General features: G+C 34.3%; 1 protein-coding gene across 6 annotated transcripts in view; it reads left to right on the top strand.

Annotated features, from left to right (window-relative positions):
• Positions 1–26,181, top strand: part of PCDH7 (protocadherin 7) — a 393,839-nt gene that overhangs the window by 59,045 nt on the left and 308,613 nt on the right. The window contains exon 2 of one of the 6 annotated variants that reach the window (XM_012724108.1): positions 1,743–3,220. The exons of the other annotated variants lie outside the window; for them this stretch is intronic. Coding sequence (XP_012579562.1) covers positions 1,743–1,820 — 78 coding nt within the window. The 3' untranslated portion in view covers positions 1,821–3,220. Of the gene's footprint in view, positions 1–1,742; positions 3,221–26,181 lie in introns of those variants that run through there. 6 annotated transcript variants of the gene reach the window in all.

Below are 26,181 nucleotides of genomic sequence, written 5' to 3'. Positions count from 1 at the left end.
TTTACAATTTTATCTTTTCTTTAGGGAAAAGTAGAGAATGTTTATTACATAGAAAGGATTAAAAAAGAGCTAATGCAATTTTATATAGACAGGCTAAATTTAAGGGGAAAAGTAGAGGGAAAATAGGTAAGAATAATATGCTTGTAAAATAAAGATCACTTAATGTAGTATGAAAAGTTATATTCCTTAATCTAATACTATATGATAAACAATAGAAAGTCAAATATAAACTCATGATTTTAATATATTAAAATTAGATAAAAGTGATATTATGTGACAAGAAATACAATATCCTTAATTAGCTATTTCCAAATATGCACTCATTCATTGAACCAATTTTCATTGAAGCTCAACTGTGTTGTGCTATCATTGAGAATGATGCTATAAGGAGAATGGGCATGATGTTTGCCTTAATGTAGTACATTGCAGCTTTGCAAATAATGTTAAATGAATAAATTCATGAAAATAGTAAATATCTAACAAATGTCCTGGAAGTATATCATATATAACAAGATTATGTAATAGAAGCTTCTGATCTAATTTAAATTATGAGGATTCATTGATCATAAAGGGCGTGGTAAATATATGCTGTATGTGTAATGACTTAGACTTAGCAAGTTAACATTTAGAACTGCTAGAGAAAGAAAAAATAATTTCTTTTTTAAGTTTAGAACTAATAATCATCTGAAATCAGAGCAATTTTTAATTTTTTTGCTCTTGAATATAAATAATTTTAGAAGTAGACATGCTGACACCATTTAAAAATGAGTTCTTTCTTCAGAGGAAAGAACCATTCACCTTTGATTCTCTTCTGTTTATGTGTTGCTATGTAGAATATTTTAACTTCTGATTCTAATCATAAGTCCTTTTGTAGTGAACTGTAGTATGTTTTTTTTTTTATGGAAGTGATTTATTACCTTCTTTAATAATATTTAAACTTACTTCAATTGTACCATCAAACTGGAAAACAATACTTTGTGTAGCTGTGGGTGCAGAAAACAGAAATTAGCTTATTGGTCAGAACTCAATTTCATAACGATACTTAACATTATTTAAAACTGACATAGTACCAAAAAAAATTTGAAGGAATACTATCTCCCTCTTATTTGTATAAGAGCTACAGTGTTGGAAAACACTACCTTTTCACATGCCGACCAGAGGGCGGCAGGACATTTTTTTTATAGCATGCAAATTGATCAGTTTCCCAGAGTCAGAAAGCTATCTGAGTATTGCTTTTAAGAGAGCTACTTTGAAGGTTGTAAATATTATTATGAAATTCAGTTATCTGAGATTTTACAAGTGTATATGTTATGAAAGCATGGACAACAGAAATGATCATTTCATTCTTATTTGAGTTTGTATTATACACAAACCCAACAAACTCTCCCTTGCTCCAATTCCATATATATATATATTCCTAGCAATATTTCATAGCTTTGAAAAGCTCAAAACCTGAAACACAATTAAGTCAATGTTTCTTTTACCATGCAGATATCTCTTGTCACAGATAGCCTCCTTAACCATAAGCCAGCTGTATTGATTTAGATGCCCCAGTATTATTAATTGTAATGAGAACTATTATGTCTCCATGACTTCTGAAAGAGGTTATGACCATTGTAAATACATCTTAAAGAAGGAAAGCATACTATTGGCCAAGATGTACATCCAAGCTTTGGAACTAGGTTAGCAAAACCCTACTCACATCCCTGTAAAGCAGACATATATTTTTGTATTTTTTATAGGTGGATACAGTGCAGACCACGAACCCCCCTGGCCACATTGAGGAATCGTGTAATATGAATATATATGCTCGTAAGTGAAATACATGTAATGTTCCAACTCCATGTGTTGGATCCAAATAGACCTGGATTTATCTTGTGTAAAAAGAAATCGATTCCCAAGGGGCAGGAACACTAGTTGATTCAAATGAAGCTCAGATTTTGAAGGAAAAGCAAACGTCTTTAAAATACAGTCTCTGCCAAAAGGAATCAGACTATACTTTTCTAACAAGTGAAAAAAAAAATGAAGCGTTCAGTATGGAATAAAGGAGGGATGTGAGAAAGGTTTTGCAACCTTATCAATGACTGTGGAGAAGCAGAATCATATATCCTCATACTCAGTATGAAAAGAAGAACTGGAAATCCTTTTTCTTCAGTTTGCACTTGATGGACTCCAGCAAAGAGTGGAGATTTGTATCCTGTTACTGTTTATTAATCAAATGGAGGTTAGTATAGATGTGATTTTATTTGCCTTGCTCGATCTAATTGGACGCATTATGTAGAAATCACCTGAGCCTGTGCTAGATCAACAAAGAAAATGGAAATGTATACCTCAGGACTGAATTTGGAAAACAAAACAAAACAAAGCAAAACAAAACAAAACAAAACAAAACAAAAAAAAAACTGCTGATGCTATTTAATATGGTACCTAGAAGAAAAACTATTGCCAATCAGGGAAAGTAAAAACTAGTAGACATGAGATTAAATAAAGGTTAAGCCATTCTGACACATGTTGAAACACAATCTATTATGGTATTAAAGCAGAAAGTAATCACAGTATATCTCACAGACATATTACACTATTTCTGGTTGAATTTAGGGTAAACCACTTAAGTGTTCAAGGAATGTATGGCCATTATATCAGTAGGAAACTGGCCTTTTAAATTTGTGGTCCTATGCATTTATGTATGCAGGGGAGGGCTTATTTTATTTTTAGTAAGTATCAGTTGCATGCAAGAAGTACCTCTTTGCATTACAGCTATTTGTTCAATTGAAAATACTGTGTAAAGTTAAGTTTTGTATGGGTGTGAGTGTATGCACATGTGTGTATGCTTGTACAAGTGGAAGGAAGTAAAATTAAATGATAAATATTTGCACTTTAGTTTGTTACCTAGAATGTAAAGAGGTAAACTGTCTCAAGCCATTTCATATCTTTATTTAAGATTTTTATTCACAAATGAGGCAATTTTAAAATAGAGTGACTACTGCAAAGTCTTTCCAATTAAATGTAATATTTAATGTAATTGAGCCATTTAAATTAGGATGATACCAATGTCTGGAAATAATGAGAATAAGATCTGTGAAATCAGTTTGAAGGCAGTTGGAAAGTCATTTTATCCTCCTTCAGGCTGCTCTGCTTAGTGATACAATGTGAATCATGGTGGTTCTTACAAGAAGAGACTCACTCGGGAAATAGTTGTGTTCTAACCTATAACCTTTTAATTGTACCAATAAGTTTTATATATATATATATATATGTATATATATATATGTATGTATGTATATATATATATATATACATATGTATATATATTTTTTTTACTTAAACCTAAATGCTGTTATAAATGATTGCTACTAACGTAGATAAGATAGTGAAGACTTAAAATAGATGGACTTTTCTTTGCAGTCACCATGTGCCATAATAATTTTGAAACTATTGTTCTCTAGTATTTGTATTGATTTTTCTTTATCTTATTGATTAAATTTGTAGTTGAAATTTTAACCTCTTCTTTCTTTGTGACAATCAACCAAAGTTGGTACCCTATTTATTACAGGGATTTTTGTCTTTATTTATGCTCTGATAAATTATAAGTCTATACACTGTTTAATTCTATGGTACTGAATATTTTTATGTGACCAAATAAAGGAAAAAGTAACTACTTTATAAAATGCCTGGATTTCCTCTTTTAACAGTCTCTTGGAACACCATGGGAAATAATATATGTTCACATTGCTGGACTTCATAATACATTTTCCCACATCTTTACAATTTAAGAATGAAATACTTAATCATGTCAGATAAAAAGAAAAGATTTGACGGAGATCATTTCCAAAGTGTGTGGTTAAAAGCACACTGGACTGAATTAGCAGTCTTATTGGCAAATGTTTCTCTACCACTGCATAGCCAAACCTAATGAATGAATCTTTAGAGACTTCAGGTGCTGCCATTTTTTTATGCATAAATGAGATGTTTGACTCCCACTGTGGATTTTAATACCATTTTAATTCCAAATTTCCAAGATTGTGATAATGTGAAAATATTACAATGTGACACTTGATACAATCATATTTATAATCAATATGGATCTCCAGTGTTACAGAGAATCACATGCTGTTTTCCACTGCATATGACCCAAAATCCACTACATGACTTCAGACTGAGGGAATATGTGAAATTATCATTGCTACTCTTTCATCTTTGGTTGGGCTTAATGGAAATATGTAGGCAGGTTTAAATAATCATGTTCTGGGATCAATAGGTCCCTCTCAGTTAATTGAACCAAGTGGCACCCAAGTACAAAATCACTCAATTTGTAACAGAGGAAACCTTTTTGTGAGTACTGAGTTGAATGTACTCCTTGGCAGAATATTAAAGTACTAGGGCCAGTTTATTTTGCTCTTTACCACCCAAGGATTGATCAGTCACATGAAGGTCGCTTTGACTTCAAAGGCATTTCTAGACTTGGATCAGCATGGTTAGGTTCACAGGAGAAGGAAACACTGGTGCCTGATGTTTATTGCTGAAGTTCTTTCATCTAATAGTAATTCTCGGCTTAAAAGAAGCAACAGGCAGAGGAGTTTTGCAACTGTTATAATTCCACTATGAATGTCTAGTGGCAAAGTGCCTTCTACAGAAAGTCAGTACTTTTATTTTTGTTTCCTGCTACTACTTCAACTGAGAAAGGTCAGAGAACCAGTGGCATGCAAAATAAAAGCATATATATTATGTGGATTATTATTTTTTTTTAAGATTTATTTATTTATTCATACAGAACTGGGGTACAGGCCAGAGATGTGGAGGGTGAGAGGATCCACCAGAGACAGAGTGGGGAGCAGAACAGGCTGACTGACGAAGAACACTGCTGAGGGGAGCAGCGGGCGGGTCAGGAGAGGTCTGCCACGCCATGTGGTCACCTCCGGGGCAGGCGGGGATCGAACTCATGCGGAAGTGGCTTCAGCTTCTTAGTGTTGTGCTTTAACCCGCTGCGCCACCAGGGAGGGCCATGTGGATTATTTTTTTATTGTAGCATACTGACTTGCAAAAAACGTCACCTACAAAAATCACAAAGGTAGCAGGTATAACTTTCTGGATCTTATATAGAGTATTGGTTCACATAGAACCTTTATTTAACTAGGTAAGTCTGGTCATTAATGGAATTAATTTGAAAAATACAATTTAATGTTGCCATTTTCTTCTTTATTTTGCAATATTAGAATTTCAGATAGGAGACTTTATATTTCCACCCACTAAACCTCTGTATGATCTACTATCTCTTAAAACAAATAAAATAAAGCCTTGCCTCTTGTCTCTATTAAAATAAAGCAAAAACAAACAAACAAACAAACAGCAGAGTTGGCTCGATAAAAGACACTACATACCAGTGGAGCACTGTGAACAGTAATTATGCACTGAAAAGCTATCCTCACATTCAGTTTAGCCTCAGATCCTCAGTCTGCATCCATCATCAGAAGGTATTTGTATGAGTAAATATTTCACTAAAAATATGAAAACCCAAAAGCATTATTGAGGATTAAAATACTTGCTTTTGGCTTTAGTTTTTGTTCGTTTAAAAAATGCCATTTTTCTACTTCCTTGTGTCAGCAAAATAAAATTTACTTGAACTGATTTTAATGTTTCTATGATAGCATTTAAACTTCAAGTATTATGTCATCTCTGTGCAGATGATTTATCAGTTGTTCTATTAAGTATTCACAGCAATCTTAGGGGGCAGGTGTTATTATTGTCACATCTTACAGATGAGGAAAACAAAGCACAGGAGCTTGAAATTTGAGTTGAGTTTGGTAAATCTGAAAGCTGCAGAGCTAGCAGGAGGTACAATAGGGCTTTGAGCCCTGTCACACAGTTCCAGAGACTGCAATCAACAGGTGGGTGGGTGTAAGGTTGGTCTCCCCAGATAGTTCAGTCAGGCTTTCCCCATGATGCCCAGAACTATTTTTTAAATGTTCCTTATGATGGCCACTCAGGCCCTGAGTGCTTTGGGAGAAACTGTTGCCCTTATGTAAAAAGTGTACATTACCTAGATTTAGGGACGTCTCCAGAAATAATCTGTACCTGAAGACTATTTCAAAGCAGGACAAACACCTAGACTTAAGGCTTTGTCATATGGAGTTAGCTGTTCCTTGTTATATGAGATTCACTCCATTGTCCTTGACTCTTAGACCCCTATATGATTTTTTAGCATAATCTATATATGTCTGTTTGTCCCTTTTACTTTAGAATGTTAAGCCATGTGAATTATCACATTTGTGTTATTAGGTTCGGTCATTGTTCTTACTAATCACCTCATTTTAAATTGTTTGTCTGTCTATATCCACAAGGCTAGGGAAACTTTCCCCAGCACCTGATCTGGGCCACACAACTTTCATATCACAACTTTTGTAGATGGGGGTATTTGTTAACAAAAGTTGAAACTATTTGGGGATACAAAGATGAATTTGAATCTGTAAATCACACATATTAACCTGAGTGGGACTCTTCGGCATGCATAATTTAGAAACATAAGTTATTTAGGAGTTTTAGCACTAAGAAGTGTTGGACAAAGATGGAATCTGTGGTAGAAATTCATCTTTAAATGTGGCAAACAGGGAAGAAGAGAGTTTCTTCTCTAATGGCATTGCTTTGTAGACTCAAAGTTTATTGTATAGCTTACTCATTTTTCCCCCCTTGTAAATGAAGACTGCTCCTGGAATTTGGGTGAGATTCACAGCTGTGTTCTTTGAACTGGAAGCACCCTGAGTCTAATGGCAATTCCAGCCATTGCATGCTAATTATTATAATGCCATGTGCAAAATGCTAGGCTCTCTGTGAGGTTAAGAGTAAAGTGATGTGTCTGATCCAGGATGCCTGGGCTCATACTTAACACACTGAATGCCCTTTTCACAAATTATGTCTCTCTTGCGCCATTTCTTCATATGTATAATAAGTTAATAACAATGTCTGACACAAAAATTAACTCTGGTTGAAAATGAGTTTTGGCCCCTCCCTGGTGGCACAGTGGGTTGGAGATCTGCACTGTGAAGCTAAGCCAAGCTGTGGCCTCTTCAGTACGAGTTTGATCCTGCCCAGGAGGTGATCCACATGGCACAGCAGACCCTGTCTCACCGGCTGCTCCCCTCAGCAGTGTATTTCCTCTATCTGCCTGTCTGCTCCCCACTTTATTTCTGGTGAAATCTCTTGCTACCCCTGCACCTCTGGCTGCACCACATTTCAATATTAATAAATAAATACAACCTTTAAAAACAAACAAACAAACAAACAAAACCTTTGTCTAAAGAAAAAAAAAATGAGTTTTATCCAGGCAATGCATATGACATGGCAAGAACTTAGTAAACACTGGTAATTCTTAAATTATTGATTGTTGGCTTTATAATTTTATAATTGTTGACTGAGTTGATCAGAGCTGGGCAACCGTAAACTAAATGCCACTGTCACAAGTGAAATAAATGGCACTTCACAGAGAAGATAATGCTGAACTTTCAATAGTTTCCATTTACTGTGTGTGAAACTCAGTATAAGAGTTCAGGAACAGGTTCTCCAGGGAAATTCATCAGTTTCTAGTTTGCTACAATTCAAATCTTGGAGTTCTGAGAGTTGTAATTTTTTGCAGGCATAGTCAAGTGAAAAGAAGCTGTGAAAGATGAAATCAAACATTTGTCACATAAAAATCCAATGATGAAAGTTTCTAAAGGTCAAACAACAATGTTTTGAAGATCACTTTATCCCACAGTCATGAGGGAATACACTTTCTGTGATTATTAGTAGTTTAAAAATTGTGAAACCTCAGTGATAAATTATTCCTAAGCTTATCACAAAAACTAAAGGTAATGCCGATTATGCTAACTAATCCACAAATAAGTATTTGTTATTCTTTGTAAATATTTAATATGTTTCTATTATGTATGAAGAGTGCTTTATTTTCAAAGTCTTGCATTAAATAGAAAATATGCTGCATTATTCAGGGATAAAATTTATTGCATGGAATATAAATAAAACACATACTTTCTCAACTGAGCTGGGTACTATTTAGTATCTAAAGTCAGTGGATTTCCCATTAAACATAGTAATTGGTTAACTAGGCATATTGAAGAGACAAAACAACTAGCCATTAAAAAAACTCAGTCTTGCTTATTTGAAATTATTTTTTGGATGAAATATATTGCAAAATAATTGACTGGAAAATATAGGCCTAAGAAATAACTCTGTGTTCTTGGGAATCCATATCATTGCTTTGAAAACATGAGAAAGTTATATTTTACTTTCTTTTAAGAGGTTAGCTTCTTTTTGTTTTATCAGTTTTTTTTATTGTGGTAATATTGGATTACAACGCTGTCTATGATTCAGATGTATAGGAGCCTTCCTCTTCAGATATGTTACCACACCTTACCTACCACCAAAGCACACATCGTCTTTCATCATATCTCTATTGGACCTTACCCCACTTTGCTCCCCATACCCAGCTTCCCTCTCTGGTGGCTAAGTTTGTTTTGGTTTAGTTTTATCTGTTCCTCCTTTTATTTCTTTATAGTCCACATATACAAGTAAACTATATTTTAATTCCACATCACTGTTAAGTGATTGAGTATCTGAAAAGAAAGTCAACAGTAGAATTTTATTAAGCCATGTGTTTGAAGGATTTTTACATGTATTTGTGAAAGAGTTGGCTACTGTGCACTTTTATAGTAGCTAATATCATCATAATAACCTATCCTGTGCTGCTTTTTGTGAATTTATAATCAGGAGCAAAAACGAATGTGATTAAAAATGAATATCTTCCTAGACTATGGTGTTGGAGGAAAATTAACATTTCCTGTTTTATGAGATTGGAGTTGTGAGATCAGGTATAGCTCAGCCTGTTTTGTAATTGCTGCTGCTGGGTTGTGTCAGTGAAACTGCTATCTCAGTGGTGGCTGAGGGGGGATCCAGGTCTCTAATCTTTCTTTTCTCTGTGTCTTGCTGTTAAAGGCAGGTCAGGAAGGATTTTTTTTCTCCTCTATGTGTCAGGCTCATGAAAGAAGCAGACATTTGGTATATGCATTCCAGAGAGATCAGAAACTGGCTGCCTCCTGACAACACATTTCAAAGGGTCTACTGTATACGGACTTTCTGCTGTTTGACTTTTAAACTCACCTGCATATTTATTAAATGAAAGGCTGCCAAGTATTTTAACTGAAAATTGAAATCCAATTGCTAAGTCATCTAATTGAAAAAAACAAAAATGTGTGTGTTATGAAAGACAGTGATAATGTTATGGAAACAATTTAACTCATGGAACTTTTTTTAAAATTTTGTTTATTTTTGACTTCTTCATTGGACATGGCATTACATGCACTTTTTAAATGTCATTGTTATTTTTAAAATAATATAATAGTTAATTTTTACATCATTTTGTGCATTTTTCCATCTCAGTTGTCATCCCCGTGGACTGCCCATCACCAAATCACCAAGTGCCATCACCACAGTCCAGTGCATTTCCCTCCCCGCCGACTGTTTTTGATCCCATTCCCCACTCCACCCCAACAAAATGTCTCTGGTATATAGCTGTTCATCATTATCATTATTTTCTCGCCTGTTCCATTATATTCCTGATATGAAAGAAACCATCTAGTATTTTTCCTTTTCTTTCTGGCTTATTTCACTAAGCGTGATCTTTTCTAGCTCCATCCATGTTGCTGCAAAAGACATGTGTCTTCTCTCTTTTTTTGGTTGCTGAGTAATATTCCATTGTGTATATGTATCACATCCTTTTAATCGAGTCATCCATTCTTGGGCATTTGGGCTGTTTCCATGTCTTTCCAATTGTAAATAAAGCAGCAATAAACATGGGGATGCAAACTAGTACAACCACTATGGAAAATTTTTTGGAGTTTCCTCAAACTGCTAAACATGGAGCTTCCCCTTGACCCAGCAATACCACTCCTAGGTATCTATCCAAATGACACAAACACACTGATTCAAAAAGATACTTGAACCCCCATGTTTATCACTCTTGTTCTCATTTTTTGATGGGTTGTTTATTTTTGTTGAGTTTCATCAGTTCTAACACAAGAAACTCTTTTATAGAAATCTTTTAATGAAAACATACACAAATGTCTCGCTACTTAGAAGTTTGTGAAAATGTCTGAGGATGACTTCCAATTAGTCCTACTTTAAAGAAAGACTTATTCAAATGAATATCAAGAATTCTGTAAATACAGGATTTTTTTTTTATCACGAAACCATTTCCAATACCAGGAAGAAATATAATATATATTTTGTACAAGTCATGTGATTGTGTCATCTGAAATGAACATTTGGATTAAAGAATGAAGATTAGAGAATTCTAAATTTTTGGACATATATATTATGGCAACTTTATTTTTATGATTCATAGTATTCTTCTAAGGGCCATTGCAATTACTTACAAAGACTGCATTTTGGAAAGCCACAATGGAACTGTGCCTTTGGACAAGACTGAAGACAAAAAATGTGCATTTTAGAAATAATTTCTCATGTGCATGACATGAAAGAGGTCTCTTATCCCTTCTCCCTTCCCCATTGACAGCATATTCAGATTGTGCATATTTGTCTTTATTCCATGAAATGGAAATTTCTGCCCAACCAAAGACAAAATCTTCTGTCAACAGATTGGCTGGCTTTCAGAAGAGCAAAATTAATGACCACAGTAGTTCTGAATATTGGATGAAACACACCAAACTTTCTAGAGGTGCTAGTCTCTTCACTTTATAGGCTGACAATTAAGAACCTGCAAAGAAATAAAAAGTCTTTGAATTTTTTTCAAGCTTTTTTTCCTAATCACTGAAATCTGTTGGTTTCCTATTTCATATAACTAGCTTATTCATTTCTTTGGAGTTTGTATAAGACATTAGGTCCAGAGGGCTCTTTGATCCTTTTCAAAATTAGTTCTGTTGCTCATTTTGGCAGCTAATGTATGGATGCCCTTTGGAGTATAACTTTGGTTATTATGTTGCTTACAGATACTATACTGTACAAGAACTGGGTTTTTATGGAAAACTAGTCACTATGTGAAATCTTAAAAAAGTCAGTCAGACTTTTTACTTGACTCTTTCAAATTGTTCCCTTTTCATTTAGTCAAAACTTTTAACAAATGAAATAAAAATCATATAAAAATTACAGACTTTTATTTGTAGTATTGGATGTTCTATTTTCAAAATAAGAACAAATTTGAATTTGTAATTAAATAATAATTCAGTTGATATTTGTGCTAGGAAAACAAAAAGATATGTTGTATCTACAATCCTTTCCTTTACTTTTGTACTAAATATTTCAGAAAAAATACAAAGTGTAATTGATGTTTGGACTGCTAACTACCTGATAGTGATCTACCTGATCTGAGAGTAATTTTTCTGTTCAAATACATTTACTAAGTATTTGAATGTCTACATTTGCCCTCTGTTGGATTTCCTATGAAATAGATGGTTTAAGGGTACTTAATTGATGAATTAAAAAGCGTTAAGCGGGCCCTTCCTGGTGACACAGTGGGTTAAAGCGCAGCACTGCAAGCTAGCCACAGCCAATTCAATGGGAGTCTGTGATCCCCTGCTCCAGAGGTGATCCACACAGCACAGAAGACTTCTGTCTCATCGGCTGCTCCCATCAGCAGTGTACTTTCTTCTGCCTGTTTTGCTCCTCACTGTCTCTAATGAATCCTCTTACCATCCCTGCACCTCTGACCTGAACCACAGTTCTGTATCCATAAATAAATCTTAAAAAAAAAAAAAAAAAAAAAAAAAACCTTTACCATGCAAAGTAGTGCAAAGACTGCACTAGTCTTGGAGATTTGGTACAAGTTATTTACCATTTCAATTTACTTAACAGAGTTTACATATGGAAGGAGCTTTTAAGAGTTACCTGTTTTAAAAAACAGGAAACTAATTACCAAAGCTTTTAGACTAGTTGTAGTAGGTAGGATTCAAACCACAGGAATTCATGGCTTTAAAGCCAGATTTCCTTAAGCCTTTAGAAATATCTAAATTTGATTTTAGAAATACTTATTGGTGTAGATTTCACAACCTTTATAAATATTGTTTAGGCTAATTTTACACATGTATTTACTATTCAACATGTCATTGAAAAGGTATTTAAGAAAATATTTAGAAAATACAAACATAATTATAAAACAGTCATTTATAAATGCGTATACAATAAAAATGATCAATTATCAATGTAATCTTTGAGATATTTCTACAAGTATCTTTTAGATTTAGGAACTATTAAAACAGACAGCAAAAAATGTAACATGTTTATTTACATATAGTAGAATTCAGTAGGGCAATTAAGCAAATTCATATCTCATTTCTGTTTAATTTTCTTTGAAATTTGGAATTTTATTAGTTAGACTTTTGTGTCTCTGGAAACACCCTTTACACAGTGACATTCCCTTTTTGGTTATTACTATATTATTTGTGATGCTATTCACTTTTGTTTAATTATGAGGTTCTAGAATATTTCATTTCATTTTTCTTCAAATATTTTGCTGTAATTATTTTCCCTATTGTATTGAAGAATAATACATTACAGTGCATGCTTATACTGGATATTTTTCACACTGGTGATTAAAATCTAGCGCCATCTCCCAGTCCTATCCTAAATATTGAATTTATAATGAATATGTTTTGATGACCTTTATTAAAAGTTATACCACTTACCATGCCAACTAGCGATATTGGATCATAAGAACAGGTTTAAAAAGATAAAATAGCTTTCTAGGCCCTCCCTGGTGGCGCAGCGGGTTAAAGCACAGCACTGAGAAGCTAAAGCCACTTCAGCATGAGTTCGATTCCCGCCTGCCCCGGAGGTGACCACATGGCGTGGCAGACCTCTCCTGACCCGCCCGCTGCTCCCCTCAGCAGTGTACTTCATCAATCTGTCTGTTCTGTTCTCCACTCTGTCTCTGGTGTATTCTCTCTCCCTCTGCATCTCTGTCCTTTTCCCCAGTTCTGTATGAATAAATAAATAAAAATTAAAAAAAAACTAAAAAAAAAGGATAAAATAGCTTTCTAATATTGGCCAAAACTATGAAATAATACAAGTCAAAGTTAAGTATGAAAATTATAGTTGAAAACCTATTAAAGTCTGTGTGCAAATTATATATGTTGGCTTCAGATATTACATAGAAGGGTAAAGTATACCATATGTTGCTGCCCTCAATATTACATAGAAGGCTAAAACATACCGTATGTTGCTGCCTTCAAATCTTGCAAAGATTGCAAGTTGCAGAGTAACTTGCTTCCTCTTCGATATATCAAGTACTATTGTAGCAATATGCATATATTTGTGTGCACATACATCACAGATCATGTTAGTCATCAGAGTTCATATTCTCTGCTACTGAAAACCTTAACTTTTGCAGGAATTCTAGAGTAAGTTACCCAGTGGGCTTTCTACATGCTGCTAAGAGTAAGGGATTTTATAGATAACAATATAAAAAAAGGGCTGCAAAATAGATAAAAAAACATTTAGGATTTTCAGCTTCATGTTAAGAAGATTCAACTTAATCCTGGGAGAAATGGGAGTCAGACAATGAAGTCTTTAGGAAGGGGAAATGGAGGCCTTAAAATGTTAGGGAAATACTTTTCCTAGCTCCATAGAAGCACTAGAGAAGGAAGAGGTGAATAACCCCAAAGAGATTTAGGTTGCTTTTTAACTGAGGTATTCTTTTCACTTAGATCTGTAATCCTTTGACACAGTGGTCACACTTGATGTGGAATAAGAAGTAGTAGAGACAGCCATTTTTGGTCATTTCTTGGCATCAGTACATTGCTCTCTCTGCCTTAGAGACTTATTTCCAAGGTAGAAGAGTTAGCATAATTAATAACAAAAGAAGTACACATCAATCTGTGGTTTCCAAAATCCATAGACACACAATCTCTCTTTGAATACAGAGTTCAATTAGACTTAAGTTATGTGCCTATAATGGTATGGTGAATCTGTATGACTTTTGGGGATAGATACTAAGCATGACTTTAATATAAAATCTCTTTGCTCTAAGGCTGACTCTCTAAAGAGACTTTCCTAGATGTTAAGTTGTGATCTTAAATGAACTCAGGCCTGCAAGGCTATCTGGAAATTGGACTTTAAAGACTCATCATTCATCAACTTGAGGGAATCCTATTTCTAACTTTATGGTAGCCTGAACTAACTACTCAAATTATGAACTGATGATTATTTCAGACTTTATCCAAAAGTAATTTTACATTATAACACAGTATTAATCAAACTTTTAATCAAATTATATCAATGATCATTTTATTGATTTATTTATTATTGAATCAACATTTGGCTTACAATACCGTAAGAGTTATAGGACCACGCTAACAGGGATATGTTACTACTACACACCCACCATGAAGGCATCCAGGGTTCTACACCACTATCCAATGTGTTTTATCCCCACATTGCTCTTCCTGCACCCCTTCCTGTCTGGCCATATCAGTTCTATACTCAGATTTGCAGGGATTTTTTTTTTTAAATAATGTAATAGTTTATTTTTACATCATTTTGTGCATTTTTCCATCTCAGTTGTAATCCCCGTGGGCTTCCAATCAACAAATCACCCATGTGCTATCACCACAGTCCCATGCACTTCTCTCCCCCTACTGTTTTTGATCCCATTCCGCATTCCACCCTTGTAAAATGTCTCTGGTATATAGCTGTTCATTATTATTATTTTCTTGCCTGATCCTTTATTCTACTGCTATGATTGAAACCATGTAGTATTTTTCCGTTTCTTTCTGACTTATCTCGCTAAGGATGATCTTCTCCAGGTCCATCCATGTTGCTGCAAAAGACATGTATTTATTTTCTTTTGGTTGTTGAATTTTTTTTTAATATTCCATTTATAATTAAATTCCATTGTATATATGTACCACACCTTTTTAATCCAGTCATCCATTTTTGGGCATTTGGGCTGTTTCCATGTCTTTCCAATTGTAAATAAAGCAGCAATAAACATGGAGGTGCAGGTATCTTTTTGAATCAGTGTTTTTATGTCTTTCAGGTAGATACCAAGGAGTGGGATTGCTGGGTCTTAGGGAAGCTCCATGTTTAGCAGTTTGAGGAGCCTTCAAACAGTTTTCCGTAGGGGTTGTAAGAGTTTGTGCTCCCACCAGCAGTGCAGGAGAGTTCTTTTTTCTCCACATCCTCGCCAGCATTTGTTGTTGCTAGTTGTTTGAAGATGTGCCATTCTCACTGGGGTGAGGTGGTATCTCATTGTGGTTTTAATTTGCATCTCCCTTATTACGAATGATGTTGAACATTTTTTCATATGCTTGTTGGCCACCTGCATTTCCACTTTGGAGAAGTGTCTTTTTAGCTCTTCTTCTCATTTTTTGATGGAGTCACTTATTTTTGTTGAGCTTCATTAGTTCCTTGTATATCTTTGTGATTAATCCTTTATTGCCAGTTTTGTGCAAGAAAACTTTTTCCCAATCAGTGGGATGTCTGCTTATTTTCTGTAATGTCTCTTTTTCTATACAGAAGCTCTTTAACTTGATGTAGTTCCAACTATTTGTCCTGTCCTTCACTGTCATTGCATTGGGTTCTGTATCTTTAATGATGTTACTTAAGCGTATATCATGTAATATTTTGCCCATCTTTGCTTCCAGATATTTTATGGTTTCAGTTCTTAAGTCTTGGTCTTTAATCTACTTCGAGTTGATTTTTGTGTATGGTGTGAGGTAGTGATCAGATAATGATTTTTTTTTTTTTTTTTGCATGTAGCTTCCCTGTTTTCCAGGCACCATTTGTTGAACAAACTTTCTTTGCCCCCTTGTATCTTCTTTGCTCCTTTGTCAAAGATTAGCTGTCCATAAACCTGTTGGTTTATATCTAGGTTTGCATTCAAATCCACTGGTCTGTGTGTCTGTTCTTTTTCCAGTACCATGCAGTTTTGATTATTATGGCTTTGTAGGACAGCTTGAAGTTTGGGATTGTGATGTCTCCGTTCTCTTTCTTTTTATTCATGAGAGTTTTAGCTATTCAAGGCCTTATGTGGTTCCATATGAATCTCATTAATATTTCTTCTATTTCTTTGAAGAATGCCATTGAGACTTTTATTAGGATAGCGTTAAATCTGTATATCGCCTTTGGCAGGATACCTGTTTTGATAATGCTAATTGTAGGGACTATTATTGGACTGGTTTTGTCTGACCTTTGTTTTATTCCTCTTTATTCCCCATGTAAGTGAAAAGATCAGGTATTTGTTTTCCTGCCTCTTACTTATTTCACTTAGCATTATCCTTCTCCAGTTCCATCTATGTTGCTGCAAATAACAAGATTTCATCTTTTTTCAAATGCCTGAGTGATAGCCCATTGTGTTGTGTGTGTGTATGCATAGCATATTTTTTCCTTTCCTCTGTCATTGGACACTTAGGTTATTTACATATCTTAGCTAATGTAAATCATTTTGGAATGGAAATAGGAGTGCATAAATATTTTCAAGATAGCGTTTTTAAATTCTTTGAGTAAATACCCAAAATTGAGATTACTATATCATAGTTATCTTTTTAAGTTTTTGAGGCATGTCCATAATGTTTTTCATAATGGCTACACCAATTTATGCTCCTATCAACAATGTATATGTATCATTTTCCCCAACACCTTCACCAATGTATCTTTATTAGCATTTTGATAATAACCATTTTAACACTGTTAGTTGGAAGGTCATTGTTTTGAATTGCATTTTCTTTATGAACAGAAAAGTTGTAGAAAAGTTTTTCATGTGTTTAATCATTGCTCAGATTTTATTTACTGTATTTGTTGTTGTTGTAAACCGAATTTAACTTTGGAAACATGAGGTAGAGTTTACTAGTGATGGATGAAGAAATATGTTCAGAAAAGAGAAGGGTCTTTTACAATCTCATTAGAGATAAATCAGTGTCTCTCTCAAATACTATTTCTTGAATAACCTAGATCCAATATCTTTATTAATTTATTTTACCGTTGTGCTCACTTTCAGACTCCAGAGTACTAATGCTGAAATGTAGTATAAAGGACTTTGGGGTAACTCAACTTTTTGTTTAAGAAAGATTATCATACTTTGAAAAACAGTGTCACCAGACTGAATTCACTGGTTGAAAGTAAGCTTTTGAAAGGAAACTACAGTGTTCTTAAAAGTGACCCATGCATTTCCAATGTAGATGTGAGGGACCCAGATCTTAGGGATATTAAATAACTTGGCAAAATTTAAATACTTAGTAAGTTAATGACTTTGTATTAAAGTTAGACCACAATCTTCACACCAAGAACAATGAAGAGTGAGAAGTACTCTGTGCAGCATTTCTATAGCTTCACCAGCACGGTAGCCAACTAGGAAGATGACATCAAGTTTATGGTCTGAGTTTATGTAAGCAGAACCACAGGATGCATGATATTTTGTTAAGAACTTTTGCAGAAAAGAAATAGAAGTGGCATTTTTATTTATTTATGTATTTTTTTTGCTGAAAAGATGAGGAAATATCTTTTTACAAAATAGGGAATTTCAGGTATGTTATTCATTTGAAATTAAGTGCTTGGATAGGAAATAGATACCATGCTCATAAAACAATCTAGGCAGAGGCAGAAATGGTGTAATCAAAAGTTTAGAATTTCAAAATAATAACTTCATCTGAGATGCAGGATGAAGTAACAATGAGTCAAAGATGCAGATAAATTTGCAGATAAATTTGCAGACATGGTCATGCCTGATAGCGCAGTATTCTCAGCAGTAGGAGGCAAAGTCATGTGTTGAGTTGTGGGGAGTGAGGATAAGAGTGAGGATCTGAGGACGGTGTGGTGGGAACAGCTGCTGTGTGGAATGGGAAGACCAGCCAAGCAGGAATGAGTAATAAGGCTTCTAGCAGCTCTGAGAGTTCAGCTGACATTGGAAAACATAAGTTTGTAGCAGTCAATCAGTGTGATTATTCTGTTTTATCTATATGTTTTGGCAATTCAGATGGAATAGGACAAGCACAAGGAGGAAGATAACAAGGAAAAGGAGGAGGGCAAAGAGGATGAACAGAAGAACAAAGGGAAGGAGGAGAAAGATAAAGAGATAGAGGAGGAGGGTAAGCAGATGGTAGGGCTCATTTGGTAATAGGATTGGCAAAGCAGCTGTGAGAGAAGGTTAAAGAATGAAGAATCAGTTGCACTCATGAAAGTGCACTCTCTTGCGCTCATGCAAGATAGCAGTAAGCTAGGATAGGATTGGAGACTTAGACAATGGATGGTTATACTGTTATATAGCATCAACCCCTGAAGCCTGAAAAGAGATTTTGTGTCCTGACCAAGAGACACATGGAGGATTAAAGGAGAATTCCATAGTTCTGGATATTACAGAAGACACTTTCTTTAGAAAAAATCTACTTTATATTTGTGGCTGTGGACTGTCAATTCTGAGTGGAAATAATTATTAAAAATAATTTTCACAAGTGATGGGCAAATAGATGAAAGAGTCATCTAGAATAGTGTCAAGTGAAAGAAGGAGAAAGCAACACCAAAACATAAAGGCCAAAGTATTCTAGTGAATTGATGAAATCTTTATGTATGACAAGATTTAAAAGAACATTAGTTAGCTTCATGGTTTGAGCCTTGTACAAAGAGGATTTATTGAACTAAGAGTGTGGAACAATATCCCAGAATTGGAAAGGGAAGTCTAAGAAAATGCTCTTCTTCTTTGCTCTAAGATAAGAAAATTACTGTTTTAGCAGTGATCAATCAGGTAGTGCAACCTATATAAACAAAACAAAATCAATTTCTATGCTTGGGACCTTAATTTGTCTTTATAACCTAAAATATATTATAAGGGGTAAATTTCTTCTCAATCAGGTTTTGCAAATTTATATTTAAATGTGATAATACTACTACTTTAAACACAAAGTAGTTAATTAACCACAAAATAAGGTCTTTCAGTTGCTGCTCCTTAAGTTACAGTCCCATGTTTTTGATCTTCACCAAAACTTGGCAAAGATTTGTGAATATGGTTTTTATCCATTTAATTGATTGTAACATGTATCTTCAGAGCTTTCGTCTTTTCCTCTCCTCTGATAAGACTTGCCAAACTCACCTGAACTCATTTCTTGAGCCCAGTGAGTTTTGCTGGGTCCTGTTTTGTCTCCTGGCTAAAATCTTGGCATTTGCATGACTGTCCATTCTTTTCCCCTAGGATACCTTCTACCACCATGTTAATTTGGTCTTTCCCCTCCACTGTTGAATCTGTCTTCTTAGTCTTCTATACTGCTTACCTCAGATGTCAAAATCATGTGGTGCTGCAGAAATGTATTTAGGTTTTCATCTCAGACTTCCACCTGGACGCCATGCTCAATATAGTTCTGTCCATGTGGTTTTTCCTCAGTAATGGCATCAGTAGAATATTGTCAAGTGGTAGGTTCTGGTGTCAGGTTTTCCTTGGCTGTATTAGCTGGCTGCCTGGGGTAAGTCTCTCTGTACTTTACTTTTATTATCTCTAAAATTAGGATAATAATAGGGCAATTAGAAGAATTAAACCAGTGGAAAATATAGATAAAGTTAATGTTTAGAAATATGCTGGGCACAGAACAAGTGTTCAATATGTGCTAGTTGTTAATGTTAGCATAAATGTAAAAACGCAAATGCAGAACTATTGACTTTTTCCTAAATACCCCTCATCCCGCTTTTTTTTTTCTTCATAAACTGATATGAATTGTATTGACATACATTTAGTTTGTTCAGGGTAAAACCTCAGAGGCAATCTTTAGATCAGTTTCCTTATATGCTATACTAGTCCATCAGTTATTTCTATCATCTTTACCTCAACATCTGTAACAAATCTAATGCCTTATTACCATTTCCTCTTCTAAGTCATGATCCAAGCCATGGATATATGATATCTCAGATTCTACCATGCTCTTTACAATACATTTTCCATGAAGTGATCTTTCTAAAGTGTTAATTCAACACGTCCATCCTTCAGTAGCTTTTTATGACACTGAGAATAAAATCCAGTCTTCCAAAGTGGTCTGCAAGCATTCCCTGACTGGGTACCAGCCTGTCTCTGGGGACCTCAACTTCTTTCATTCTCAGTATTTATTATTCACTAAACCAAAGACAGTCTGACCTGGTTTTCTGCCACTCAAAAATGCCCAGAGTTTTTCCCTCTCAAAGCCATAGAATATGCTATTATTTCTGTTCAGAAAATTTTCTCCCCTCAGGTCATCATACTCCTGTGACCTCATCATCATTTAAGACTCACTTCAAGTAGCCAGTCTTCACAGAGATTCCCTTAACCACTTTACAACACATAGTTTTATATTATAGTTCATGTCATACTCGTTAAGGCCTGCAATCTCTGCCCCATCTAGTAAATCCAAATAGATGACACTTAACTATGGAAAAATACAGCATTTTTTTGCAGAGTTTCATTTGTTTTACCTGATTATTTACAATTTGGTCATCAGATTTCTTAAATTTTATATTGGTGTAGGCTTGATCATCTAAGTTAAGTGATTATATACTGGCATCTGCTGATGCACTGGAATTTGGAATACTGTCAGCATCTCCAGCAGTCCTCTTCACATTTAAAGATGATGGCATGAATAATACATGCTTGGGATCTATTAGAAAGCTGCAAGTTAGGAAAATTTGAGTTAATATTCTTCATATATTTGTGTAAGTGTACCTGTATTTGATATATACATGGAACTGTATAAATGACCTGGAAGTTATGTGTAAGTCTGGAAGTATTTCACGTGCATTATGAATTATTTGATTAATGAGATTAATACATCAAAATCTTCTAATTGTTTTAACGGTAGTTCCTTAAAGTGTAAACAATAGAATACAAATAAAGCCAGGACCTTCTTCTCCTTCTACTCACATTCCTTTGGACCAAAGCAATGCAAGAAATTCTTCTCATTTTTTCTGAAGCAGGGAAACCCAAGATCAATGTGTTGTGTAATAAATGTCACGTAGGGTCAAAGTGTTGACCATGGAAGATGTTTGTGAATTACTTTTTTAAGAACAAAATATGATAGCATCAAGTATGAATGATGAGTAATCACAAGCTTCCCAATAAAGTAGAATGTATTTTTAATAATAAAATATAAAGATCATGTTATATTTGCAGCCCCAATTCTATTTATAAATACTTAAGATTTAGACGTAAACAAAAAAGTGTTCTACAACACAAACCACAATTGTATTCCTGGATTTGTGTACATTTAAAAAAAAATATTACAAACAAATGTGTTCTGATAAAATCTGATTTGCCAGACCTGCCCCAGCACATGTTGGATAAAATGTAACATTTTCTTTTTGTAAAAAAATGGAAATTTGGGACCCTCCTTGGTGGCACAATGGATTAAAGCACAGCACAACACTACAAAGCTAGCCATAGCTACTTCAGCACAAATTTAATCCCTGCCCAGGGGGTGACCCATGTGGCCCGCCAGACCTCTTCTAACCCGCCTGCTGTTCCCCTCAGCAGTGTATTTCAGAGGATCTGCCTGTTCTGCTCCCCACTCTGTCTCTGGTGAATTCTCTAAACCCCTGTATCTCTGGCATGTACCCCAGTTCTATATGCATAAATAAGTTGTAAAAACCTTTTAAAAAATGAAAATTTGGTGATTACCAGCAAAGTGTAATATGATAGGAAGGGTAATTGGACAGGCTACCTGATTTTAATATATTATATAAGTCACACAGTGAGAAGCTTAATTTTATGTTATTTTCAAATTAAAAAATGTTGTCAATCCAGGTTCCTTTCTAAAAAAAAAATATTTATGTAAGAATACAAGAACTGGCATTTAGGCCAGAGGTACAGGGAGGGTGAAAGGATTCACAAGAGACAGAGTGGGGAGCAGAACAGTTGGACTGACTGGAATGTACTGCTGAAGGGAGAAGGGGGAGAGACAGGAGAGGTTTGCTGGGCCATGTGGGTCAGCTCCCTGGCTGAAGCTTGAACTCAGGCCATTGTGGTGATAGCACTGAGGACAGGCCCCCAGGGAGGCCTGTTTCTTTTTCATGAAGGAGCAATACCTCACACAGTCACAGGACAATCTGGGGGAGTCTACAGTGACATACGAGGCTCCTTTTCTTAGCTGATGTGGGAGGGAGACGTGGGCATCAGATACATCTTTGTGTTGGTGTCTGCAGCAGAGTGAGATCTAAACATGTACAAAGGCTGTGGGATGAAATCGAAGAGGTGCCAGGAGTGACTAAATGAACAATGATGTTGAGAACATTTACATGCATTTATTATTGATTCTGGAGAAATAATACATTTGATAAATTCCAAATATTATAGAAAAGACTATAAATTGCTTTCCCTATTCCAAAATATTCTAAATACAGTTTATCTTATGGATTTGTTAAGAACAAGATGTTTGAATAACAGTTTTCTGCTTATTATTATTATTATTATTATTATTGATGAGTAAAGCCAGGAAAATTTCAGAGAATCCTGCTGAAATCTCTCTCTCTTCTTTTTAGTTTTTTCACCTTCAGGAAAACTTAGACATAATTCCTAAAAGAACACCATTTGGCCAATTTCCATCTGGCATCCTTCCCTTTTATTTTCACTGAGAAGTGTGGAATCTAGTTTTAATGCTATTTCTGAATAAATTCAGCTTTCAGTTCAACACCCATCCTTCCCCCTAATTTTTTTGTATAAGCAGTTACCTCTTTTTGTGGGGGAAATAAATATAACTCTGGGCTTTCACTGGTTAGAATCAGATAAAAACAAATTGTGGGAATATGGGCTCACTAATTTCTAGTAATCTTTTGCAGGCTTTAGAGTACAAATGTGCTCTGTGAAAAAGTTCCGTCTGTGCAGAAGAATTGAGTATTTTACACACATAATTAGAAAATTGTCAAGACATATGCTGTTTTTTTACAAACGTTTTTATATTTATTGTTTCACAGATGATACCAAAAATCATCATGGTGCTGTATTATGAAAAAAACCTCTCAACTTAGAGATCTTCGTCAGTGACTAATTGCTACTATTTGTAACCCACTTTAAAAGCAAATAAAGCACCCATCTGGTAATTCTATTAATGGTTTTTATATTAAAATGACTATTGGTCCTCAAAAAGAAAATATGCAATGATGAAATATTCATATTCATGTCACTGTTGAAAAGCTTACAAATGCATCTGGAAAAGTCGAGTTTATCATTCCTTTTCATTTCTTTTATTAAGCCTATAACCTTTCAAAAATTAAATGGATTAATAATGGAGCTACATATATACATATAGCTACTCAACAAAATGAAAAGTTAAATCAATTATCTGGATATATGAAGGGAAAAAAAGAGAAACCAGCATAATTAATTATTTGGATAGCAGTTTCAACTCCTTTCACCATTCACAATACCCACATCTCTGTGTTTCTGGTTAAAAACGCAATAGTACTTAAAATACCCAGGTCTGACTACAGAAAAAGAGGGAGAAACTTTAGTTCTAATCTTGATATTTTGAAACTCTTTGACCTTGAGCAAATCTATCTGAGACTTTGTTGCAGTGGTGGTCAAATGTGTGAAATTTCCCTGCTAGTCTTACATGTTGTATAAAGAATTAAAGAAAGAAGAGGTAAAAATATTTTGAAAAGCAAGTCCCACATAGGAGGCAAAGATAATTATCACCATGCAAGCTACTGAAATAGGTCAACCTTTATTGCCTAACTGAAGGCTAAAATAGTTTATCTCTGAGGAGAAATGACACGAAGACTTGTTTCCTTCTGAGCTTCTGCCCCTGGGAAATTGGTGAACATCCATCCATACACTTTGCACCTCCTGCTTCGGGGGGCGGTTCATCTGGGCCTACAGGGAGAAAGCATTTCTCTTGCTTGCTTTCTGATTTTGATGTCCCAGTGACCCTCTCTGAAGAGACAGATGGGTTGGTCTGGTTGACACTCTGTGTAATACACACTGTGGCTCTGACCCCCATGCTTTAGTACCTTTTTTATGATTTTGCGGGACAAAATCACTCCTATTTGCCTTTGTACATGCCTGTACTGCACTTTCTCTTTTTCTTCAGGTTACATTTTCCTGTTCAATAGGCAGCTCAACTCTGTATGGTGTGATTATAGGTGATTTATATATTTTTTCTTTTTTATACTTGACGTTTTTAGCTCTCTTTCATGAATTTTATAGTTAAAACATCATTTGAAGCTTTTACTAACAAAAACCTGAAGTACCCTACTTGCAACCTGAATCAGGGTTAAGGGCCCAACTTACATGTTTCTCTAAATAAGTGCACAATTCTTTAAATAATTATTTAAATATAATACAATGGGCTATTTGTATTTCTCCTAGACTAAAGTCTTCTGTAATAGATAGTTCTTCATGTCTGCTATGATATCAGTTTTTAGCATTTATTACATATCAGTGGAACGAGTGAACAGTTTATATTTGTAGTTCATTTTAATTTGCTAAGTAGATATAAGAAGTTTTAAATATCTAATAATTCATTAGATCTGTCATTAATAGAATATTCAACATACAAATACTTGTTTTATTTTGTGATTTTTATGTTCAATGGAAATGAAAGGTGAAAAAATATTATTATGAAAGGCAATAAATTATGATACTCTGGTAAATACCATTTTCAAGACAACTTCCCTTTTTTTTCTTTATAAAGTATTTTCACCTTCACATTTAAGGCTAAACCTCAAATAAATAGAAACTAAGGAAAGATAAAGATACAACTCAGGAAATACAATTTAATTTTCATGATGGATTAGTATTACAGATCCTTTGTAACTATCTTAATTTTGTGGCAAAACTGAATTTTGGATAAGTAGGTATATTTGAATGATAATTTGAAGCTTTAAACATCCCTCCCATTTAGAAAGATGTTGTCCCTCCAGTGGAAGAGCATTATTGCTCCAGTATGGCAGCCATCGGCAGATACAAGCTCAATTTTATTTATTGGGATTAAAAAGACATTTAGAACATATCAATTAATTCACAAAACTCTAGATACATAAACAACCTTCGAGATAATGTTTGAAGTGGGATAGAAAAGACCTCAGAATAGGATTTAGAGAAAATGATAAGAACATAGCCTTTTAGAAGTTGATTAACCATGGAATTAAATGTAAACAATACGATATACTAACCAGAATAAAATTTTACTTGATGTACTAAATATTAAAATTACTGAGCAGAATTCAGCAGAACTCAAAACTGTTAGGAAGGTAAAATATAATCAATTACCTACAAAGAACAGGTAAAATGTTCATTAGCAACATTCAACAAACATTTCCCAAGGCTGGCTTTTCTGCTGGGCATTGTGTTGGGTACTAGTAAAATTTTATGGAAACAAAGTAATGTAGAGCCTTTCCAATGGATACAGTAAGTAGGACACTTTGAACTCACAACACTTTTCTTATGGAACCCCTCATAATTCTTTAATTTCTTTTAAAATCAGAAGGAAAACAATGACCTCTTAATTTCCATATTCACTTTGAAAATATTACCTAATACTATAATCTTTTAAAATCACATTTAACCAATGTAATCATTTTCCTCTCAGAAATTCATTAAGAAGTAATTGACTACTCAAAATATAAATTCTATTATGTTGTATAAAAAGGTTTACTTGTAAGTCAATAAACTTTATATTCTTACTAAAATAAATTCAAAATCCAAACTTGATGATTAAGTCATATTGGCATTCATACTGCTGAATTCTGTTACACATATTTCAATATTTAGTACATCAAGTAAAATTTTATTCTGGTTATTATATACTATTGTTTAAAATTAATTACAGCTTTAATCAATGTCTAAAATGCTGTATTCTTTTCATTTTGTCTAAATTCTATTCTCAGGTCTGTTCTCTCCCACTTCGTATAATGAAGGCGAAACATCACTCAACTAATTCATATTGCTAGAATAACATTAACACGACTTACATTTTTCTTGTTATTATAAAAACTGTAGTGAATAGTAGGTGAGCTGATGAATTTAATTTTCCAACTAAGTAAACATGCACATATTAAATTCTTTAACTGTCATAAATATAATCAGGCCTTTAATTAGAAAATTAAGGAAACATGATTCTAAATATTATGAAGATATATTGGGCTTCCGGTGGTTAATACATGTAGGAAGATGAAGTAACTCAATCAGAATGCACACTCTAGTTCTGTTCTATATGCAACAAGTGTGTATATATATATATA

This window comes from Condylura cristata, unplaced genomic scaffold (genome assembly GCF_000260355.1).
Source record: "Condylura cristata isolate star-nosed mole 26May11 unplaced genomic scaffold, ConCri1.0 scaffold00012, whole genome shotgun sequence".
Classification (NCBI taxonomy): Eukaryota; Metazoa; Chordata; class Mammalia; order Eulipotyphla; family Talpidae; genus Condylura; species Condylura cristata.
The sequence above is the reverse complement of the archived record's forward strand: the minus strand, read 5'-3'. Positions and strand labels throughout refer to the sequence as shown.